The 17,592-nt window shown below is 46.4% G+C and overlaps 1 protein-coding gene across 1 annotated transcript; it reads left to right on the top strand.

The window, feature by feature from the left end:
* Positions 1 to 342: 342 nt before the first annotated feature.
* Positions 343 to 12,601, top strand: LOC118221934 (interleukin-22 receptor subunit alpha-2-like). The gene is made up of 7 exons (XM_035407386.1): positions 343 to 645; positions 2,542 to 2,656; positions 6,350 to 6,513; positions 6,979 to 7,145; positions 7,754 to 7,907; positions 10,506 to 10,621; positions 12,317 to 12,601. The coding sequence occupies exons 1-7, from the start codon at positions 603 to 605 to the stop codon at positions 12,455 to 12,457; spliced, it is 900 nt and encodes a 299-aa protein (XP_035263277.1). The 5' UTR covers positions 343 to 602; the 3' UTR covers positions 12,458 to 12,601.
* The last annotated feature ends 4,991 nt before the right edge of the window (positions 12,602 to 17,592 follow it).

Raw genomic sequence — 17,592 nt, 5'->3', positions numbered from 1 at the left:
GTGTGCACGTGTGTCGCAGTTTGGGTGCCGTGGGTGTGAAAAGTTTCACGAGAATTCCTTTCACTTTCTTTCGGCGTTTTGTTTTGTTTTTTTATTTACCAGTAAAGGCCAGAAAAGGCTCCCAGTGAACTTTGCAACAAAAGCAATGTGACCAAACCTGAAAGTCCAGAAGAGGGAGGTGTGGAAAGTGGAGTGGGCAAGTCGTACGTGCTCAGAGTGGGAGGGACCCGAAAAAAAAAACAAAAAAAACAGGAACAGGTTGATAAGACAGTTCCAAAGTTCACGTGCGCACCTGGGGAAGGGCCCCCCCCCCCCCCTCCCCGTACGCACGGCATGTACAGGTAAGACCGGCACGGGTGCGCACAGGTGTGTGACACACAGAGCTGCGGTGTGCGTCGCTGGTGAAACGTCCTCTCCTCTCCTCTCCTCTCCTCTCCTCTCCCCGTGGATTGATCTCTCCTGGAATTTCTTCCAGAAGCTTTCGGCCTCCCCTTCACTTATGTTCGCGGGGAGCCCCGGGGCATTCTGGGAAAGCTCAGCCCAGAGACCCTCTCTGCCGTTTGGAGTTTTTACGGATTTGTCTCGTCGCGCCCGGCGCAGCTATGTGGCGGTGGACGGTCGTTGCCCTCGCTCTGTCTCGCGTCGGTGAGTCCGGTCGACATCGTCCGTGGAAATTTACGTCCATTTTGAGTCGGATTTCTGGACGTTTCTCGTGTGATGTTACTTGATTTAAAGTGTCAGTTAAATGAACAGACGAGGAAGACATTCCAATCGTCAACCGAATCAAACAATCTTAGCGACTCATTCATTATGATTTGCAGATAACTGTGATTTATTTTGTTATTTTATTAGTGCTGAGTGTGATTTTTCTTAGTGCAAGAGGGGTATTTAGATTTTTTTTTAAATCAATGAATTATTAATAAATTAGGATTCTTTTCATATCAGAGTAAATGGGTTGGTCCAAACATGTTGTTTTACATGCATTATTATAGCAAAATTGTGTTTGTTTTATCTATTTATTTATTTTTTAACTATCAGATGACTTCCGTTAGGCATTTCTTTTTCTAAGTGCATTGACAGTGTACAGCAGGGGTGTGGGGGGGGGGGGGGGGGGGGGGGGGGGGGGGGGCTGTGTGGGACCAGGCTCTCCTTTCACAACAGAACATAACTGCCTGATGAGCTGGATCAGGTGCTTTAGCACTGGGCTAGAACTGCAGAGAGACAGAGAGAGAGGGACAGAGAGAGGTAGAGAGAGACAGATAGAGAGGTAGAGAGAGACAGATAGAGAGAGCTATCTGCCACAGAAGGGAGGACAGCACTGACCCATGACTCCCATTAATTAATACTGCATATGTTTAATTTATATACGTATATTTGTATTATTTATTACATATAATTGCTATTAGTAGTGTCACTATTGTTATCACTGCTAGTACTGGTATACATTTTATGTCTGTTATGTTTTATTCTTCATAATTATTGTAGTTGTTTTTACTTTTATTGTTGTTGCTATACTGATTGATTATAACGATTTGACAAAACATATAACACACAACACAATACATACATAAAATATGCCAATAATTTCATTTTGAATTTGAACTTGAAAGAATTTGAGAGAGGGAAGCAGAAAGAGAGGGTGCCAGAGTGCATTACTCCCGGACACAAGAATAAAATAATTATAAAGATTATAAATCTCATTCAGGAAACACAAATGCACAGTTTCAATTTGCTCTTCCCTTTCATCGCTAGAAACAGCGGCGCATGACTTTTATTTGTGAGAAGTGTAACACATCTTAACGCGACGACAGGCGGTCCGCTGTTGGCAAATTCTCTTTCTTACTTTTCCCAGTAGCTGGAATAGAATAATAAAACAGCTGTATGCCAGTAAGCTATCTGCGAATGTTTTGTTGTGTGTAACAGTAAAGGCCACCACGTTCTCCAAAGTGACAAGATTCTTTGAGCTCGTTCTGCAGGAAGTTAGTGGCTTTGGGCACCTGTGAGGGAGGGAGGGAGAGAGAGAGCGAGAGAGAGAGAGATGTTTGGGTGAGCATCACGGGCACAGGCATCACATTCTTTGCAGGTGTGTAGTTAGATGACTGTGGTTTCCATGTGAATGCACACGGTGTAAGCATATTAAGAGAAAATGCACCGCACGAGGAAGTGGCTTCTGTCAACAGGTCATGAGGAAATAAAACTGTCTTGCCTGAGAAAATTAAAGAAGTTCACTAGCGTGAAAGTGTAAACCACAGCGATACACTGTATGCGTGGGAGATGCAGGTGTGTGTACACATGTGTACATCTGTGCACACATATTGAGTACACACAGGCATGCACACATACACTCACGCATACACACACGCATGCACACACACACGCGCATAGACGCACACACGCTCACCAACACAAACACATACGCAAATTATGTTTTATTGCAACTGCGCTAAATATTATGACTGTAAACCCCCCCCCCCCCAAAAAAAATAACCCCCATCAGTTGATAAACATAAGAATCTTTGATCTTTTCTTTCCCCCCCACAGTGGGTGTGCTGTCTGTGAATAATACGGTGTACTTGGAATCCAGAGATTTCCGTCACAGACTGCACTGGCCAGGTGAGCAGGACCCCACGGTCCGCTACAGCGTCCAGTACAAAATGTGAGTACCTGTGTGCCACTGAGGGGAGGGGGGGGGGGGAGGGGGGGGGGGAGGGGGGGTATGGGTCCGGTGAGACCTCTCCTTTTCTTTGGTGATGAGCATCACCAAATCACATCCCCGCATGGATTACATTACAGGCATCTTTATCGAGAGCGACTTACACAACTTCTTACATAGCGTTTACATTTGCATCAATTTATACAGCTGGATTTATGCCGGAGCAATGCAGGTTAAGTACCTTGCTCAAGTGTACAGCGGCAGTGTCCTACCTGGGAAATGAACCTGTGACCTTTACTGTAGGTGACAAGACCAGCTCCTTACCCGTTATACTACACTGCTGCACAACTGGACAATAAGTGCTACTTGTGACCAGTAATGTGCAAGTCATGCTCCAATGAACAAACAATCAAAGATTCTTGGCTATACACATCTGGGTCTGCTGCTCCTGCAATTAAGTCTGCGAGACTGTTTTTGTGAACGTAGAAAGTATATTGCGCTTTTAAAATTTTTGTGTTTAATTTACTCAAATCCAGTTTTTAATTTACTTACTCATCCATTTCCTCTGCAAAGCATCTTTGTGACAGTGTCTCAGTAGAAAGTGTGACGCGAATGAAGGTTAAGGGTTTTGACTCAACAAAGAACAGCTTTAGTTTGAGAACAGTATTATTTGTTGTGGATCTATGTGCTCAAGTCTAAATTAAAGGCTTAAGCATCTCCCTAAGGGACTGCACACTCTGTACCAATATCTGCACAAAGCCAGAATGTGTTTTCTTTCCTAATTCCTGCATTGTGTAGTGTTAGAAGGGAAAAAGCAGGTGTGGCCGTATCTAAAATGTGAGCTTATGTTCTGTGATTCTTACACGATTACTCTTTGTGTTTTCGTTATGAATGTGTCGTGGTTTCTAGACAACTGCGGCTTTCAAACAAACCGGTTCACCCCCCCCCCCCCTCCACGGAGAGCCTGATCAATTAATCAGCGTGATCTCCTGTATCACTTCAGCCGATCAATCAAATGATATTGAACAGACCTCCTCTCGCGCAGTCTGGTAATCATGGTGTGAGCGCGGCTTGATGAATTACGGCTGGCGACGAATAAAATGAGGAAAACTGCGAGCAAAAAGACAAAGAAATCGTAATTGCAAAGTACCGTGACAGATACGCGAAAACACGATGATTCAAAGCCGGCACTCTGAAGTTCTCTGAGCAAAAAACTGTTACAGAACAAAAACCACAAAGCAACTGTGCTATGAAACAGAGGAATGGGCAAAAAAAAAAGCCAATAAATGAAAAGAGTGATGAAAAGGGGACAAAGAAAGAGATGATGAAGCGTGAGAAAGCAGTAATAAGAGTCTGAAAGAGTGTTTGAGAAGAATAAGCGAGTGTATTAGACTCAAGCCTTGATTAGTTATTATCGGATTCAATCAACATCCGTCCTCGACTTTTCAGTCTGCATTCAGCCTGCGTTTGTTTTTGATTTTGGCCTGGATCCGATGAACATCCATGCCCTTGCAGAACTCTCACGGTGAAAGGCTGGTATTTTCTGCCTTTGGGGAAGGAAGCAGACAAGAGAAACCACAGTTTTGTTTTTTTTTTTTTGGCAAATTATGCACCTTCAGCTGGGAAAGCCCGCTGGAGGTATTAGTCCCAGAATCCTCTTGCAAGCATGTGGTTCTGACAAGTTTTTTTTTTTTTTTCTACTTCCTCATTGTCGTCCTTTGCCTTTTTTTGGCAGATGAGAACTTGGCTTGTCGTGTGGCCTTTTTAAACTCACATTCTATGTGTTTGAGGAAGACAATGAAGAACAATCCTGAGCTATTTATAGCATTGCGGTTGTGCCTCTTCTGAGTGTCAATAAGAGTCGATTCAAAACGAGTGATGAAGAGGTACTTAAAGAGCAAAGATAAAGTTGAAAAAGAGAAAGAATGTGGGCGTTGTATTTGTAAAGTGCTGACTCATGTTATAAAAACACTTCTGGACTGCTGGTGGAATGCAAACCTATAAAAATAAACGGTGTTATGTGAAGCAATTGTATAAACAATACAAATAAAAATTCCTTTTGCTTTACTTTTGAGCCAAAAATTCAATTTGAATTAGAATCAATGTTAAAATATAACACATACATTATCATAATGAAAAGCGTGTTTGTAGAGGCAAGCCTGTTTACAAAATGGTAATACCATTTCATGACACATAAGGCAAGTACAATGGCAAAATCATTTAAAATAAATGTTTAAATACATATGTATATTCTCTATTATTCATCCTGGCCGAGATGCAAAAAGGACATGCAAAAACGAAATATGGATGGAACAGTTTTAATGGTCATTTAGCAAATGCTGTAATCCAGGGCATTTTACAATAAGGGAAAACAGCTGTTGAGACAACAACATCGCAATAATTAATTTAAATAACGCCCTCGCTTTCAAAAAATAGCTGCTGGTTGCAATGACAGTGCTAGAGGGATTTAAAGCAGGGGCGTAACCTGTGGTGTAGAGAGCGGGGAGAGGCGGGAATTGGGGGGGTGACCTTTCCTATGGGCAGAATTAAATCAGCTTCTGTAGTGCAGTGGGGCAGCACTGTCACCTCACAGCAAGAAGGTCGTGGGTTTGAATCTGACCAGGCCCTTTCTGTGTGTGTGTTCTCTCTGTGTCTGCGTGGGTTTCCTCCATTAGCTGACTTGCTCTTGCCAGAGCTGGAGCTTGCTAGCGTGATGTGATGTGTCCTGGATTTTCTATTGACTGGCTTTCCATATATCAACTACAGCACAAAGGCATACATGAACAAAAAATTTTAACAAAAAAAATAATAATGGGCCTCATTCGCAAAACTTTTCTTAAATTATTCTCACTTTTGTTCTTAAAAATGTTCCTACGAAAAAAAGAAAAAAAAACAATATGAGATTCATGACATTACATTACATTACATTACAGGCATTTGGCAGACGTTCTTATCCAGATCGACATGTAACAAAGTGTATAACCAAAACCAGGAATAAGCGTGTTGAAAACCCTAGAGGGAAGTACAGATCCAAGTGCAGGGAGCGACCGCGTAGTTTAACGTGGACCCTGTAACGCATAACGCAGACCTTTGTTTTTGTGCATATCCCAAAATGGAAAATTTATGTGTAATCCTGTTCATGTGATTTGCATAAGGAAGCAGCCATGAACAAATACAGATGAGAGAAAAAAAAAAGATAAATGGAAATGTCCTTACACGCAGTTTATGGTCAAATGTGATCGTATGCGTGTTTCGCATGGACCCCAATGAGTGGTGTGCTCCAGTCACCTCTGATATTTTTACCCCCCTGGGGTTTGAAAAGGGGGTCCATGGACCCCTGGAGGTTCTTTTTTTAATACCCAATGTGAATGTGAAGCACAACACCACCCCACTGAGACCTCAAGACCAGCCGCGGTCATAAAAAGAGTACATCTGACTGAGGTATTCATTGATTATTGGAGGGGACAACGCAAGCATTTCTCAATATTGTGCCAGGCGTTAGCTCTGCCAAAGCTGCCCCATTACGGCTATGATTCAACACACTATTCAGTTATCCTAGTATCAGGATAAGATAACTACTGTGTTAACAAATAAACAAATGAATAAATGTGATACTCAGCTAAATTACTATATATTTTTGTTATTCTTCTTCTTCTGATAATAATAATAATAATAATAATAATGTTTTCTTTGTAGTTACGGGGAAGAATGGAAGGACAAGAAGGAGTGTCAGAACATCACTTCCTTGTCATGTGACCTGACGAACGAGTTGAGTGACATAAGGAATTACTACTACGGCAAAGTGACGGCCAATGGCGTCAAGCTCGGCCAATCTGTCAGATTCCACCCGCTGAGAAGCAGTGAGTCACCCGCTCTCTCCGTCCTTCCCTGTCCCTTTCTTCTCCACCCCTTCTATCATTCCTTCTTCTTTCTCTCTCTCTCTCTCTCTCTCTTTCTCTTTCTATATTCATTTTTTCCTACTTCCTGTCTGTTTTTGTGCCACTGCAAAAATGTAAACAGAATTCTGGCCTTTTTGATATTCTATGATTCTGGATGTTTTGTCGATATATATACATATACTGTATATCTGCATCAAATAACTACAGTTATTGCCAAATTAGATAAAATTTCTAATTGAAAATACCTGACTTTGCTATGCTGTTTAACATGAAAACACATTTATATGATTGCTCTCTCTTCTCCCCTCCTCCTCCCTCTCTCTCTTTCTCCCCTCTCTCTCTCTCTCTCTCTCTCTCCCACACCCTCTCTCCCCCTCTCTCTCTCTCACTCTCCCCACCTTCCTCCCTCTCTCTCTCACTCTCTAGCGGTCCTGAGTCCTCCCGTTGTGACCATAACCCCCAGCGTTCGGTCGCTGAGCCTGAGCGTGACCCTCCCCAGCGGTCCCGACCCCAGCCAGTCCATGGCGGACTTCATCCTCCCGGATCCCATCAGCTACAAGGCCAACCTGACCTACCACAACAAGACGCATAAGGTACCCAGCACGCGTCAGACGTGCTCCTGATGGTTTTCGTCCTTCAGAGTGTGCTTTTCCTCCATTTTCTGTCATGGGTGGCTGTTTTGACGCTTGCTTTTCAGCCATGTCGATATCCGTTTTGAAACATGTTTTTTTTTTCTGATACACGCTTAATTGTCGTGAAGCATTTCATGTTGATATCTATTCTGAAGCACATTTTTCTGATACGTGTTTAACTGTTCGAAACGTGCTTTTCTGTCATGGCTAATTGCTTTAGAGTATGGTTCACATTCCTTCACATTGGTAACCATTTTAAATTGGGCCAACATCTGTGTCCCAGTATCAAATTGGCAACCCACATCTCTTTATGATCACCTAACGCCATTTTGGCTCTACACAAACCTCCCATGGCGTTCATTTCATGGGCTGGCCAGAGAGAATAAGGAAAGAGTTGGAAACTCAATATGCCAGAAGTTCTCTGAATGACTCCAGTGGTCTCTCTGTTGATAAAAAAAAATAATAATCCAAAAAATAATAAACAACCAAACTGTATACAATCAAACTGTATTTGTAACATCAAGAAAAGAAAAAGAAACTCAACTTGTCTTCACCTCGTGTTTCTACAGATAGTCATTATAGAGATGACAACAAATTCATCGGAGATCCAGTTCAACCGCCTGCAAAACAACACGGAATACCATGTGTCTGTGCGCTATGTGCTACCTGTGAACAAACAGAGCGAAGCCTTTCAGCGCACTGTGAAAACCCTCGCCGTCCCAGGTGCGTGTGTGTGTGTGTGTGTGTGCGTGTGTGCATGTGGTTTCGTGCGTGAGTGAGTGTGTGTGTTTAGGTATGTGCGTGCGTGTGTGTGTGTGGAAAAACTTCCTTCTTTTAAACGACAACCCTCTTCTGTAGGACTGCTGGGTCCCCTCACAGAATGGAATGTACTGTAATATACTGTAAATATGTGCGATAATTTAAAAAATATATAATAGTAAAATAATTTCACAGAAGTAACTGAAAGCAGAAAATAATTTGTATATTTTGTTTATTTGTCCGTATATTTTGAAGTGTTGCTGTATATAGTGCAATACATTTTATTTGTGGTGTTTGTGGTTTAATTTTACCTTCCCGGTCGTAAGCAACGTGAAACAGTGTTGCTGTGTTCGAGATTCACAAACGTAGCTTCACGAACCTTTTGGGCTTCAGTAGCATTTTGTTTTGTTGACCGAGGCTTCTTGTTTGCGTCTTGGCAATGGTCTCCTTTTTCCTTGTCTCCGCCAATCGAATGGATGCATTTATTTGTCCAATCACAACGACGTCAGGAGTGTGACACTTCCTCAAATCAACCGTGGATTATGAGCGAAGGAACGAAAAAAGCAAAAAACTCGCTTCGCTCAAAGCTGAGTGCACCGTGTGGTTAGATAATAAAAGAGGGCCATTGTACTCCGTGCCAAAGTTGGGTCGATGCCATTTAACCCTTCAGGGTGTAAAATTACAAATACGGTGTGTGATAATGTGAAAGGAATGGAGTTCTAGAACTCTGACTGAAGAAACATTTCACAAAAAAAAGAAAAAAAAAAAATAATAATTTCACACCTGAGATTGCTCAGGTTGGAATCCATGCTGATAAACGGCTGATAGTTGATCCGAAAAATTTCGTTCTGAACCTGAGCGTTTAGACATAATCAAGAACGCAATATTTCATTTTTATGCACTGTTATCTTCAGGCCCAGAAATCTAACTGGGGCATAGTAAGATGTCCACACGCCTCAAAATACAGTTAATGATTAACATTTTTTTTTAACGGATATTTCTGCTGTCCCACAAAAATGAACAAAAAAGTTTTAAAAGAATAATTTTTAAATGGTTATGTACTCAATAGACAGGCTCCCAGGCTAGGGTCTGAGGACCTGTGTGTGTGTCCTAGTTTTCCTTCCAAACGAAACCAGAAGAGTCACAGAAACCAAACTTGTGGAACTTTGTGGAAAACAAGGAGGTCAAGGACAGGCCAAATGGTGACAAGATTTTGAAAAAGCAAGGAGCTAGGCTTGTAACCTAAAGGTCACAGGTTCAATTCCCGGGTAGGACACTGCCATTGTACCCTTGAGCAAAGGTACTTGACCTGCATTGCTTCAGTACGTATCCTGATGGATAAAATGGATGCTATGCAAATGTAAGTCAGTCTGGATAAGAGTGTCTGCTAAATGCCAGTAATGTAATGTTGTGTTTTCAACAAACCATCGGTGATGAAGATGATTGGCTGTAACAGGAGTTGGGGAGCCTTCGGGGCAGAGGTGTACCGCTGTAGCTCCGGGCGCTGGGAAGGGGAATTCCCACTGCTTGGTTTGCGGGAACACTTCCTTCCTTCCTTCCTTCCCTTAAGTTTCCACTGAAAACAAAAAAAAGAGCCTTTAGCCTGTTGCGACACTCTGGATTTTTTCAGTACTCCGAGTGCTGAAGGCGTGGCCCCCTAAGGGCAAGTTCCTCTCCGTAACCATGGCGACACACACGCAGGTGGGCGAGTCTTTAACAGACTTTAACAATTCCCCAGCCCCCAGCCCCCCAGGCCCCAGTCCCCCACCCCCCCAGCCCCCCAGCCCCCCAGTCCCCAAGTCCCCCAGACCCCAGCCCCCCAGTCCCCCACCCCCCCCAGTCCCCCAGTCCCCCAGCCCCCAAGTCCCCCAGACCCCCAGCCCCCAAGTCCCCCACCCCCCCAGTCCCCCAGACCCCCAGCCCCCAAGTCCCCCACCCCCCCAGTCCCCCAGACCCCCAGCCCCCAGGTCCCCCACCCCCCCAGTCCCCCAGACCCCCAGCCCCCAAGTCCCCCACCCCCCCAGTCCCCCAGCCCCCCAGTCCAGTCCCTCAGTCCAGTCCCTCAGTCCCCCAGACCCCAGCCCCCCAGCCCCCCAGCCCCCCAGTCCAGTCCCTCAGTCCAGTCCCCCAGTCCCCCACCCCCCCAAGTCCAGACCCCAGCCCCCCAGTCCAGTCCCTCAGTCCCCTAGTGCCTCCCTGTTGGGCTCTCCTGAGTCGTGAGTCAAAAGATTGTGTTGTGTGCATTAAGCTTAAGAGGGCTAGGGTCAGGGGGACAATAACAATTTATCTCTCGTTTCTACCATTTCATTCATCGTCCATAAGTAGCACCCCCCTCCCCCAATCCCTCCCCATGCACCTCCCACCCCCCCCCCCCCCCACACACACACGCACAATCAGGGGGGTGATGCAACGCCGCCATTTTGCGCCAGAACGCTCAGAGCGCTCAGCCGTGTCACAGAGGTAGGCGTGGCCCGGACAAAATGGGGCGTGGGACTCAGGGAACGCGGCCCGGAGACGCCCTCGAACCCTGACCGCGGAACGCTCGCTTGTTTCCCCTCACAGACAGAACGGAGCTGCTCGCCATCCCCGCCCTGCTGGCCGCGTGCGTCCTGCTGACGTCCTCCCTGGCGTTCTGCCAGATGTTCGTGCGCAGGAAGTCCCTCATGCCGGACGTGCTGGTAAGGGGCGCGGCGTCGTTGTTAGGGTGGAGCACACCTGTGCGTGGCGTTGTTAGGGCGGAGCACACCCGTGCGTGGCGTCGTCAGGGCGACGCACACCTGTGCGTGGCGTCGTCAGGGCGACGCACACCTGTGCTCTGTCTTCCAGGAAGTAAAAAACGCCAGAGCACTGGGCTGTCCCTGCTGCAAGGGGGTGATTCATGACGGGGACTGGGTATCACCTGACACCATTGTGCATTTCTCTGTCACACGCACACTCACACGCACTCATACACACACTCACACTCACACACTCACACACATGCGCCCACACACTCACACACACGCACTTACACTCACACACACTCACACGCACTCATAAACACACTCTCACACACACACACACAAACACACGCACACTCACACACACACTTACACTCACACACTCACACACACTCACACGTGCACTCACACACACACCCTTTCTGTCCCAAGTATGAGACCACTCGCACTGCTTTGCGTCAGCACAGTGCTAGTGTTACAAACATACACACACAGTGCTGCCAGCCACACCCACACACAAGATGATTCCCCTCAAACATACACACACAGTGCTGCCAGCTACACCCACACACACTCACACACACACACACACACTCATACACACACTCACACACACACACACACACACACACACAAACACACACACACACAAACATACACACACAGTGCTGCCAGCCACACCCACACACAGTCACACACAAACACACTCACACACACACACACACTCATACACACACTCACACACACACACACACACACACACACAAACACACACACACACAAACATACACACACAGTGCTGCCAGCTACACCCACACACAAGATGATTCCCCTCAAACATACACACACAGTGCTGCCAGCCACACCCACACACAAGATGATTCCCCTCAAACATACACACACAGTGCTGCCAGCTACACCCACACACAAGATGATTCCCCTCAAAACCAGAAGTGACAGCGACAGCGTTAAAGCTAGTCTCTGTTACCTTCAGGGCAGATGATTCCGCTTCGTGCCATTCAGCCTTCCCTGGGAAAATGAGGAAATCTCTTTCCTGTGGGTGCATGTCCCACCAATGAAACTGGCCTTCCGGCTCCCGCTATGGTTAATTAACCGTTTATTGCTTAAATAAATAGCTGCCGCTTATAATAAAATAAATAAATAAATAACCCTCTCTCTCTCTCTGCTGGGGCGCTGCCCAGAGAGAGCAGTTACTTCATCAGTGCTTTATCTGTGATTACTGTGGCACAAGTTAATAATTACACGGATTGGACCCAAAGACTTGAGTCGTTTCGATTTCTCTTTCCCAGATCATTCACTCTTTGAGCTTTCCTCAAGCTTTTTCATGCTTCTGTACTGCAGCAGGGAGTGCGGAAAATAATTAGTCTGTGTCATTGTGCTTAAGAAATTATATTATTTATTTATTTATTTATATTTATTGTTGAGAGCACCAGCGACAATTTTACCATGAGCTGCACCATCTATATCGAACACTTCCACGAGAGATTTGTGATAGTGAGAGCAGATCGTGTGTGAAACCATACCATTTGCACGTGACTTCAGATGTATGAATTTTTTTTAATTGGTGTCATTCGCCCATAATGTAACTTTTCCCCTCCTTTTTTTTTTTTTTCTTCTTGTTGAAATTGACAGAAAAATCTGGCAAGCAGTGGTTCGCTGCCAGTGATCCGCTTTCCGGCAGAGAGAATCACCACCCCGGAGGTGTACGCGCGTGTGACAGACGTGTGCGTGGACAAGAAACCCCCTTCGGCCCCCCCCCAGGCCCGGTGGTGACTCCTACACCCCCCAGGCCTGCGACCCCGACGAGCAGTCGTGGCACTGCAAGTCCTACTCCAGCCAGCAGAGGGAGCCAGACGTGCAGTCCAACAGCAGGGGGTCCTCCACCAACTACAGCCTGGTGTTCGTCCAGCGGCAGGACGGGGGGGGTACCTCGCCGAAATCGAACGGCCCCACCCTTTCGGGCGCCGGCCCGTGCCTGGGACAGGTGTCGGCGGGGGCGTCGGAGCTCGCCGCCCCAAATGGACTCGTCCCCGTCAACGAGGAGGAGGAGGAGTCCGGGACTCTGGTGCTCCCCACGTTCCGGAGGAGCGACGGCAGGCTGGAGGTGTCCAGTCTCTTCACCTTTCTCCAGGTGGAGGAGGAGGAGGAGGAGGCGACGGCGCCCGAGGTGGGCGCCTTGGGGGAGGAGTCCTCAGGCGCCGGGGTGGGCGGGACCAGCTACCTGCCCAATCAGACTGTGCCCACTGTGCCCTATGCCAGCCAGCAGAACTGGACCCCCAAGCACATCCCAGACTGGAACGTCCCCTCAGCAGGACACGCCCCCTCTGGTTACCGAGGGAACGGACAGGAAGCAGTGGCTCTGCTCCCTCAGCCGCCACAGGAAATGGACCCCGGTGCGGGCGGGGGCGTGGGCGAGGGCGGGGCTGCCGGGCGGGTCCAGGGGTATTTCTCACAGATGTTTTCAGATGCCTGGGGGCTATCAGTCCAGGAATGATGAGACCTTTCCACCTGGAGCTCCTGTTGGGGGTGGGGGGGGGGGGCATGGGGTTGTGGGGGAAGTGAGTGAGAGTGAGAGAGACCTGGACAAAGAGAGAGAGGGAGTTGTGGGAGAGAGACTTGGACAAAGAGAGAGAGGGAGTTGTGGGAGAGAGACAGGAAGTTGAGAGAGAGAGAGAGAGAGAATGGATGGGAGAGAGAGAGAGAAAGAGGGAGGCTGTGCTCACACTCCAACAAAGAGACAAAGCTACATTTCCTCATTAAATGTGAGAAATGCAGAAAAAGTTGATGCATTTCTCAACAATTCCCAAACTTCCCAAACCTGCCTGGATCACAACAAATCTAAATCCTTCTGGGAGAGGAAAGGTGCTGCCAAATTTTGGTTGCACAATATGTAGCTGACTGAGGGACAGTTGTGACCCCCTTATTGATCACTATACGTGATGTTAAATTAATCATTTGTATGTAAAAGTCATATTTTTTTATTAATTACTACAGTTCTTACAATAAGGATTTTAATTTGGTTCTGTAAATATTTTCATATAGAATTGTACTTGTTTAATGTCTATGTTAAGTTTTGCCAACACATACACTGAAATATGGAATGCCAAAGGAGCATTTTGAGAGAGGGAGAAAGAAAGAAAGGGGTAGAGAGAGAGAAAGGGAAAGAGAAAGGGAGAGAGAGAAAGGGTATGAGGGAGAGAAAAGAGTCAGGACACTTCCAATGCTCCAATGTCCAAACACTGTTCATATTTTGACCACTCTGGAACTGGTTCTTGACTTCAAAGAGGTGCAGCGTAACTGCCAAAGAACTTTCACGCCGTTTTAAAAAGCAACTGAAACAACGGCATCTCTGAAAGAGACAGAAACGCAGCGTCTTCTCCATGTACTGTAGGCTTTGTGAAGGATGCACCTCTGCACTTTAAAATTCATTTAATTCAATGATTTCATTTCATGTTTCAAAGGTCTGCAATTTCATTCAATATTTATTAATATGCTCTTCATAAGTATTGTCTTAACTGACATGCCCCAAATAATGAGGCGTGAATAATAATAACTGTACATAATTACTTCTCCTGACGTCCTCTGTAATGTGTAAATATATGATTAATCAGAACTATTCGCTCAACACCACTCCCCTGGCTCCCTGTCCCATCCAACATAACCCCCCATGAGTCGCACTTACTCAAAGGTTGCTCCAAAAGGTCAAAGACTCCCCCCATCTACCGATCCACGCAGACATCTTCAACCCGCCTACCGCCCGTCTCCCATCTTGACGACCAATTTGGAAGAAAACCCCACCAGCCGACTTTACCGCCCAATCTGCTTGGGAGAAGGATTGGGAGTCCAAGGATGCCCCAAACATCTGGTGTCGGACCCCACTCAACAGGTCCCTGGCACCAACCTCCCAAGGAGACAGTGGTCAACCCTCGACAGATTCAGGACCGGCCACGGCCCCCTGCTTGGCCAGCCTTCGCAGGTGGGGCAGCGGCCAAAGCCCACCGTGTGCACGTGGAGAGGAGCAAACCACGGGACACATCGTTGAAGCTGGCCCTCTCCAAAGACCAAAAGGAGGATTAGTCACCCTCCATGCAGCAGGTCAGGAGGTGGACTGCTTGGCTCGAGGACTTTGCGTTCGCTAAATAAATAATCAGAACTAAGGCGGTGAGGAACACTACGTGCTGCACACACTCACGTGTTTGTGCACACAGTCCAGTGAATTAAAGTTCTGCGACTGGTCTGTTATGGTCCTCGCCATTTTGTCTTCTTTTCGGTAGCATACCTGGTATTTTTATGCGGGGCAGGCACATGCTGAACCAGGGGTTTACTATTGTGCACCTGGGGGGGGGGGGGGGGGGCACTTTAGGACTGACAGGGCAAAGAGACAGGGGTTACAGCCACATTTGGGCCTTGCTGGCTCATTTTCAATGGGGTCCAAGACTATTGACATAACTAAATATACAACAAATAACACAAATCTGGATCTCTACATTTAAAAATGTCTACAATACAAAGACGCGCACACACGCACGTGCATTTGATATACTGAACTCTTTTAGTAAACATCCAGCCGTATAAAATGGATTATTGGTAAATAATGTAAACTGGGTAAGTCGCTCTGGATTAAAGCACCCGTTAAACAACTAAAATGTAAATGTAGAATACGCAGCTCCAGGTTCTGTGGGCCACAGTGTCTGCAGGTTTTAGCCCCATCCATACACTACCCCACCAGATTTCACTGAGCACTTTATCCCCTTGATTCAGGAAGCAAGTTCATTAGTGAAATCAGGCGGAGTAGTGCTCGATTGGAGCAAATACCAGCAGACTCAGCGGCCCACAGGACCGGGAGTTTAGCTGCTCTGGCTGGGGGCTGTTTTCACAAAGAGGAATTTACTGAGTCAGCTGGCTAACTGCACTGAGTAAAACCCGGAACCCTCCCCAAATCTGGAACGTGGACTGAATTTAAAAAGAGCTGTTCCGGGTTTTACTCAGCGCCGTGATCCAGCTCTAGTAATCCTGCTTCGTGGTTCAGGACCCTCGTGCAGAACGCCTAGTCTTTTGGCATATATGACGCGTGGGTATATATGCACCGTCTTCCCAGAATAATGGTGTCAGGTGGAAAGTTTTATTATTAAGAAAAATTATTTATAGGGAAAAGGTGCCTACGCACACACTCATTCACACAGTGGTTTGATGCCACTGTCACTAATGCCTTTGCCCATTCCGGCAGAACCCTTATGTTAAAATCCAAACTCTCTCAAAATGCCACACTAAATTGCAGGTAAGTGACAGGCCTAGGCAAGCTGAATGTTCTCCTCATTATGGATTCTTACGCTCTGCTGTTCTAGATGGGCTGAACGGCCTGTTCTCCTCCTTATGTATGGTATTATGTCCTAAATGCACTGAATGGTTTGCTCTCCTCTTTGTGTATTCTTATGTCATTATGTTCTGAACGAGTTGAATGGCCTGTTCGCATTATTCATTCTAAGGTTTCTATGATCTACATGGGCTGAATGGCCTGTTATTTTTTTTTACTGCAGCATTGATACAGCCCTCTGTACAATTTGTATAGGATGATGAATTTGGAAGAATGTGTTGCACCAAGCAACCAGAAGTCCATACTAACAAAGTCCATTTGCCATTCATTAGTTTGTTTTACATCCAATTATCATTTATTGACATCACATGGGTTAGTCATCTAATTTGCGAAGTAAAAAAAGATATAATATACAAAGAATATATCGGGATGTGTAAACAAGATATAGAACACTCCATCATTGCTGGATTGTCTCATGTAGCCCAGGCAACCTTTCAAAGCCTTGAAAAGATGATACAAACAGGAAGAGATGATAAAACGATGATCCAGTATGATTTGTCCAATTAAAAGAGTTCCCCTCAGAACTGCTGCTGAGGTCCTGTTTGAATAAAAAGGCTAATCAGAGACCATCTATGGCACACTGCTGTGAACCGCTCCCTGCTGAGTGTGACATCTTCTCTCCCCTCATTATACTCACTGTCCCATTTAAGAGTCAGAGAGAGAATTAGGGATTTAAATCCCCTTTATTGGGACAAGGTTCAAAAACATGAATTACAGAACTTCAAAAAAACAAAAAACAAAAAAAATAAACAAACCCAGATTACCCCCACAGACCTGAGAGAGAGAGAGACACACAGATGGAGAGACACAGAGAGAGAGAGACACACACAGATAGACAGGGAGAGAAATAAAGAAAAAGTGAGAAAGAGAGAGAGAGACAGAGAGATAGAGAGCGAGAGAGAGAGAGAGGCACACATACAGAGAGACAGGGAGAGAAAGAAAGATAAAGTGAGAAAGAGAGAGAGGCACACACACACAGAGAAAGAATGAGATAAAGAGAGAGAGAGAGAGAGGTTCAGCCTGTTACCCATAAGCACCTTTATTACTCAGAAGGGTAAACAGGTGGGCGGAGGGTGCCAAAGTACGGGCGCGGAAGCCTGTTGCCGGGGTTACACCTTTCGGAGGGAAAACAGCCGGTCGACCGACAGGCGTATTAGCACAGGCGTATTAGCACAGGCGCTCGCCACACAAGTTAGTGTGGAGTTTCTGGGGAACAAGTCGTCGCCCTCGTTGTCGAGTGTAACAACAGGTCCCCACAGCAATCTCTCTCTAGCTCCCTAAAACTTGTCGTCCCCGGGGGGGTGCACAACGGGTGGGTGGGTGGGTGGGGGGGGGTATAGTTGGATAGCACGCGTTTTTGAGGGGGGGGAGCCTGCTTTCATTAACACGTGATAATCGAGCTGGGATTTGATCGCTAGTTAGCGGGCGTCTCTGTGCCAGACCAGGGGGGTGATGAGGTTCGCTCAGTCACATGACCTCATCTCGCAGGGGGCGGTGCCGCCGTTTCTGCGGTCTCTGTTACCCAAAACGGAAT

The sequence above is a fragment of the Anguilla anguilla genome, chromosome 1 (genome assembly GCF_013347855.1).
Source record: "Anguilla anguilla isolate fAngAng1 chromosome 1, fAngAng1.pri, whole genome shotgun sequence".
Taxonomy (NCBI): Eukaryota; Metazoa; Chordata; class Actinopteri; order Anguilliformes; family Anguillidae; genus Anguilla; species Anguilla anguilla.
Note: the sequence above shows the minus strand (reverse complement) of the source record. Positions and strands in the feature narration are given on the sequence as shown.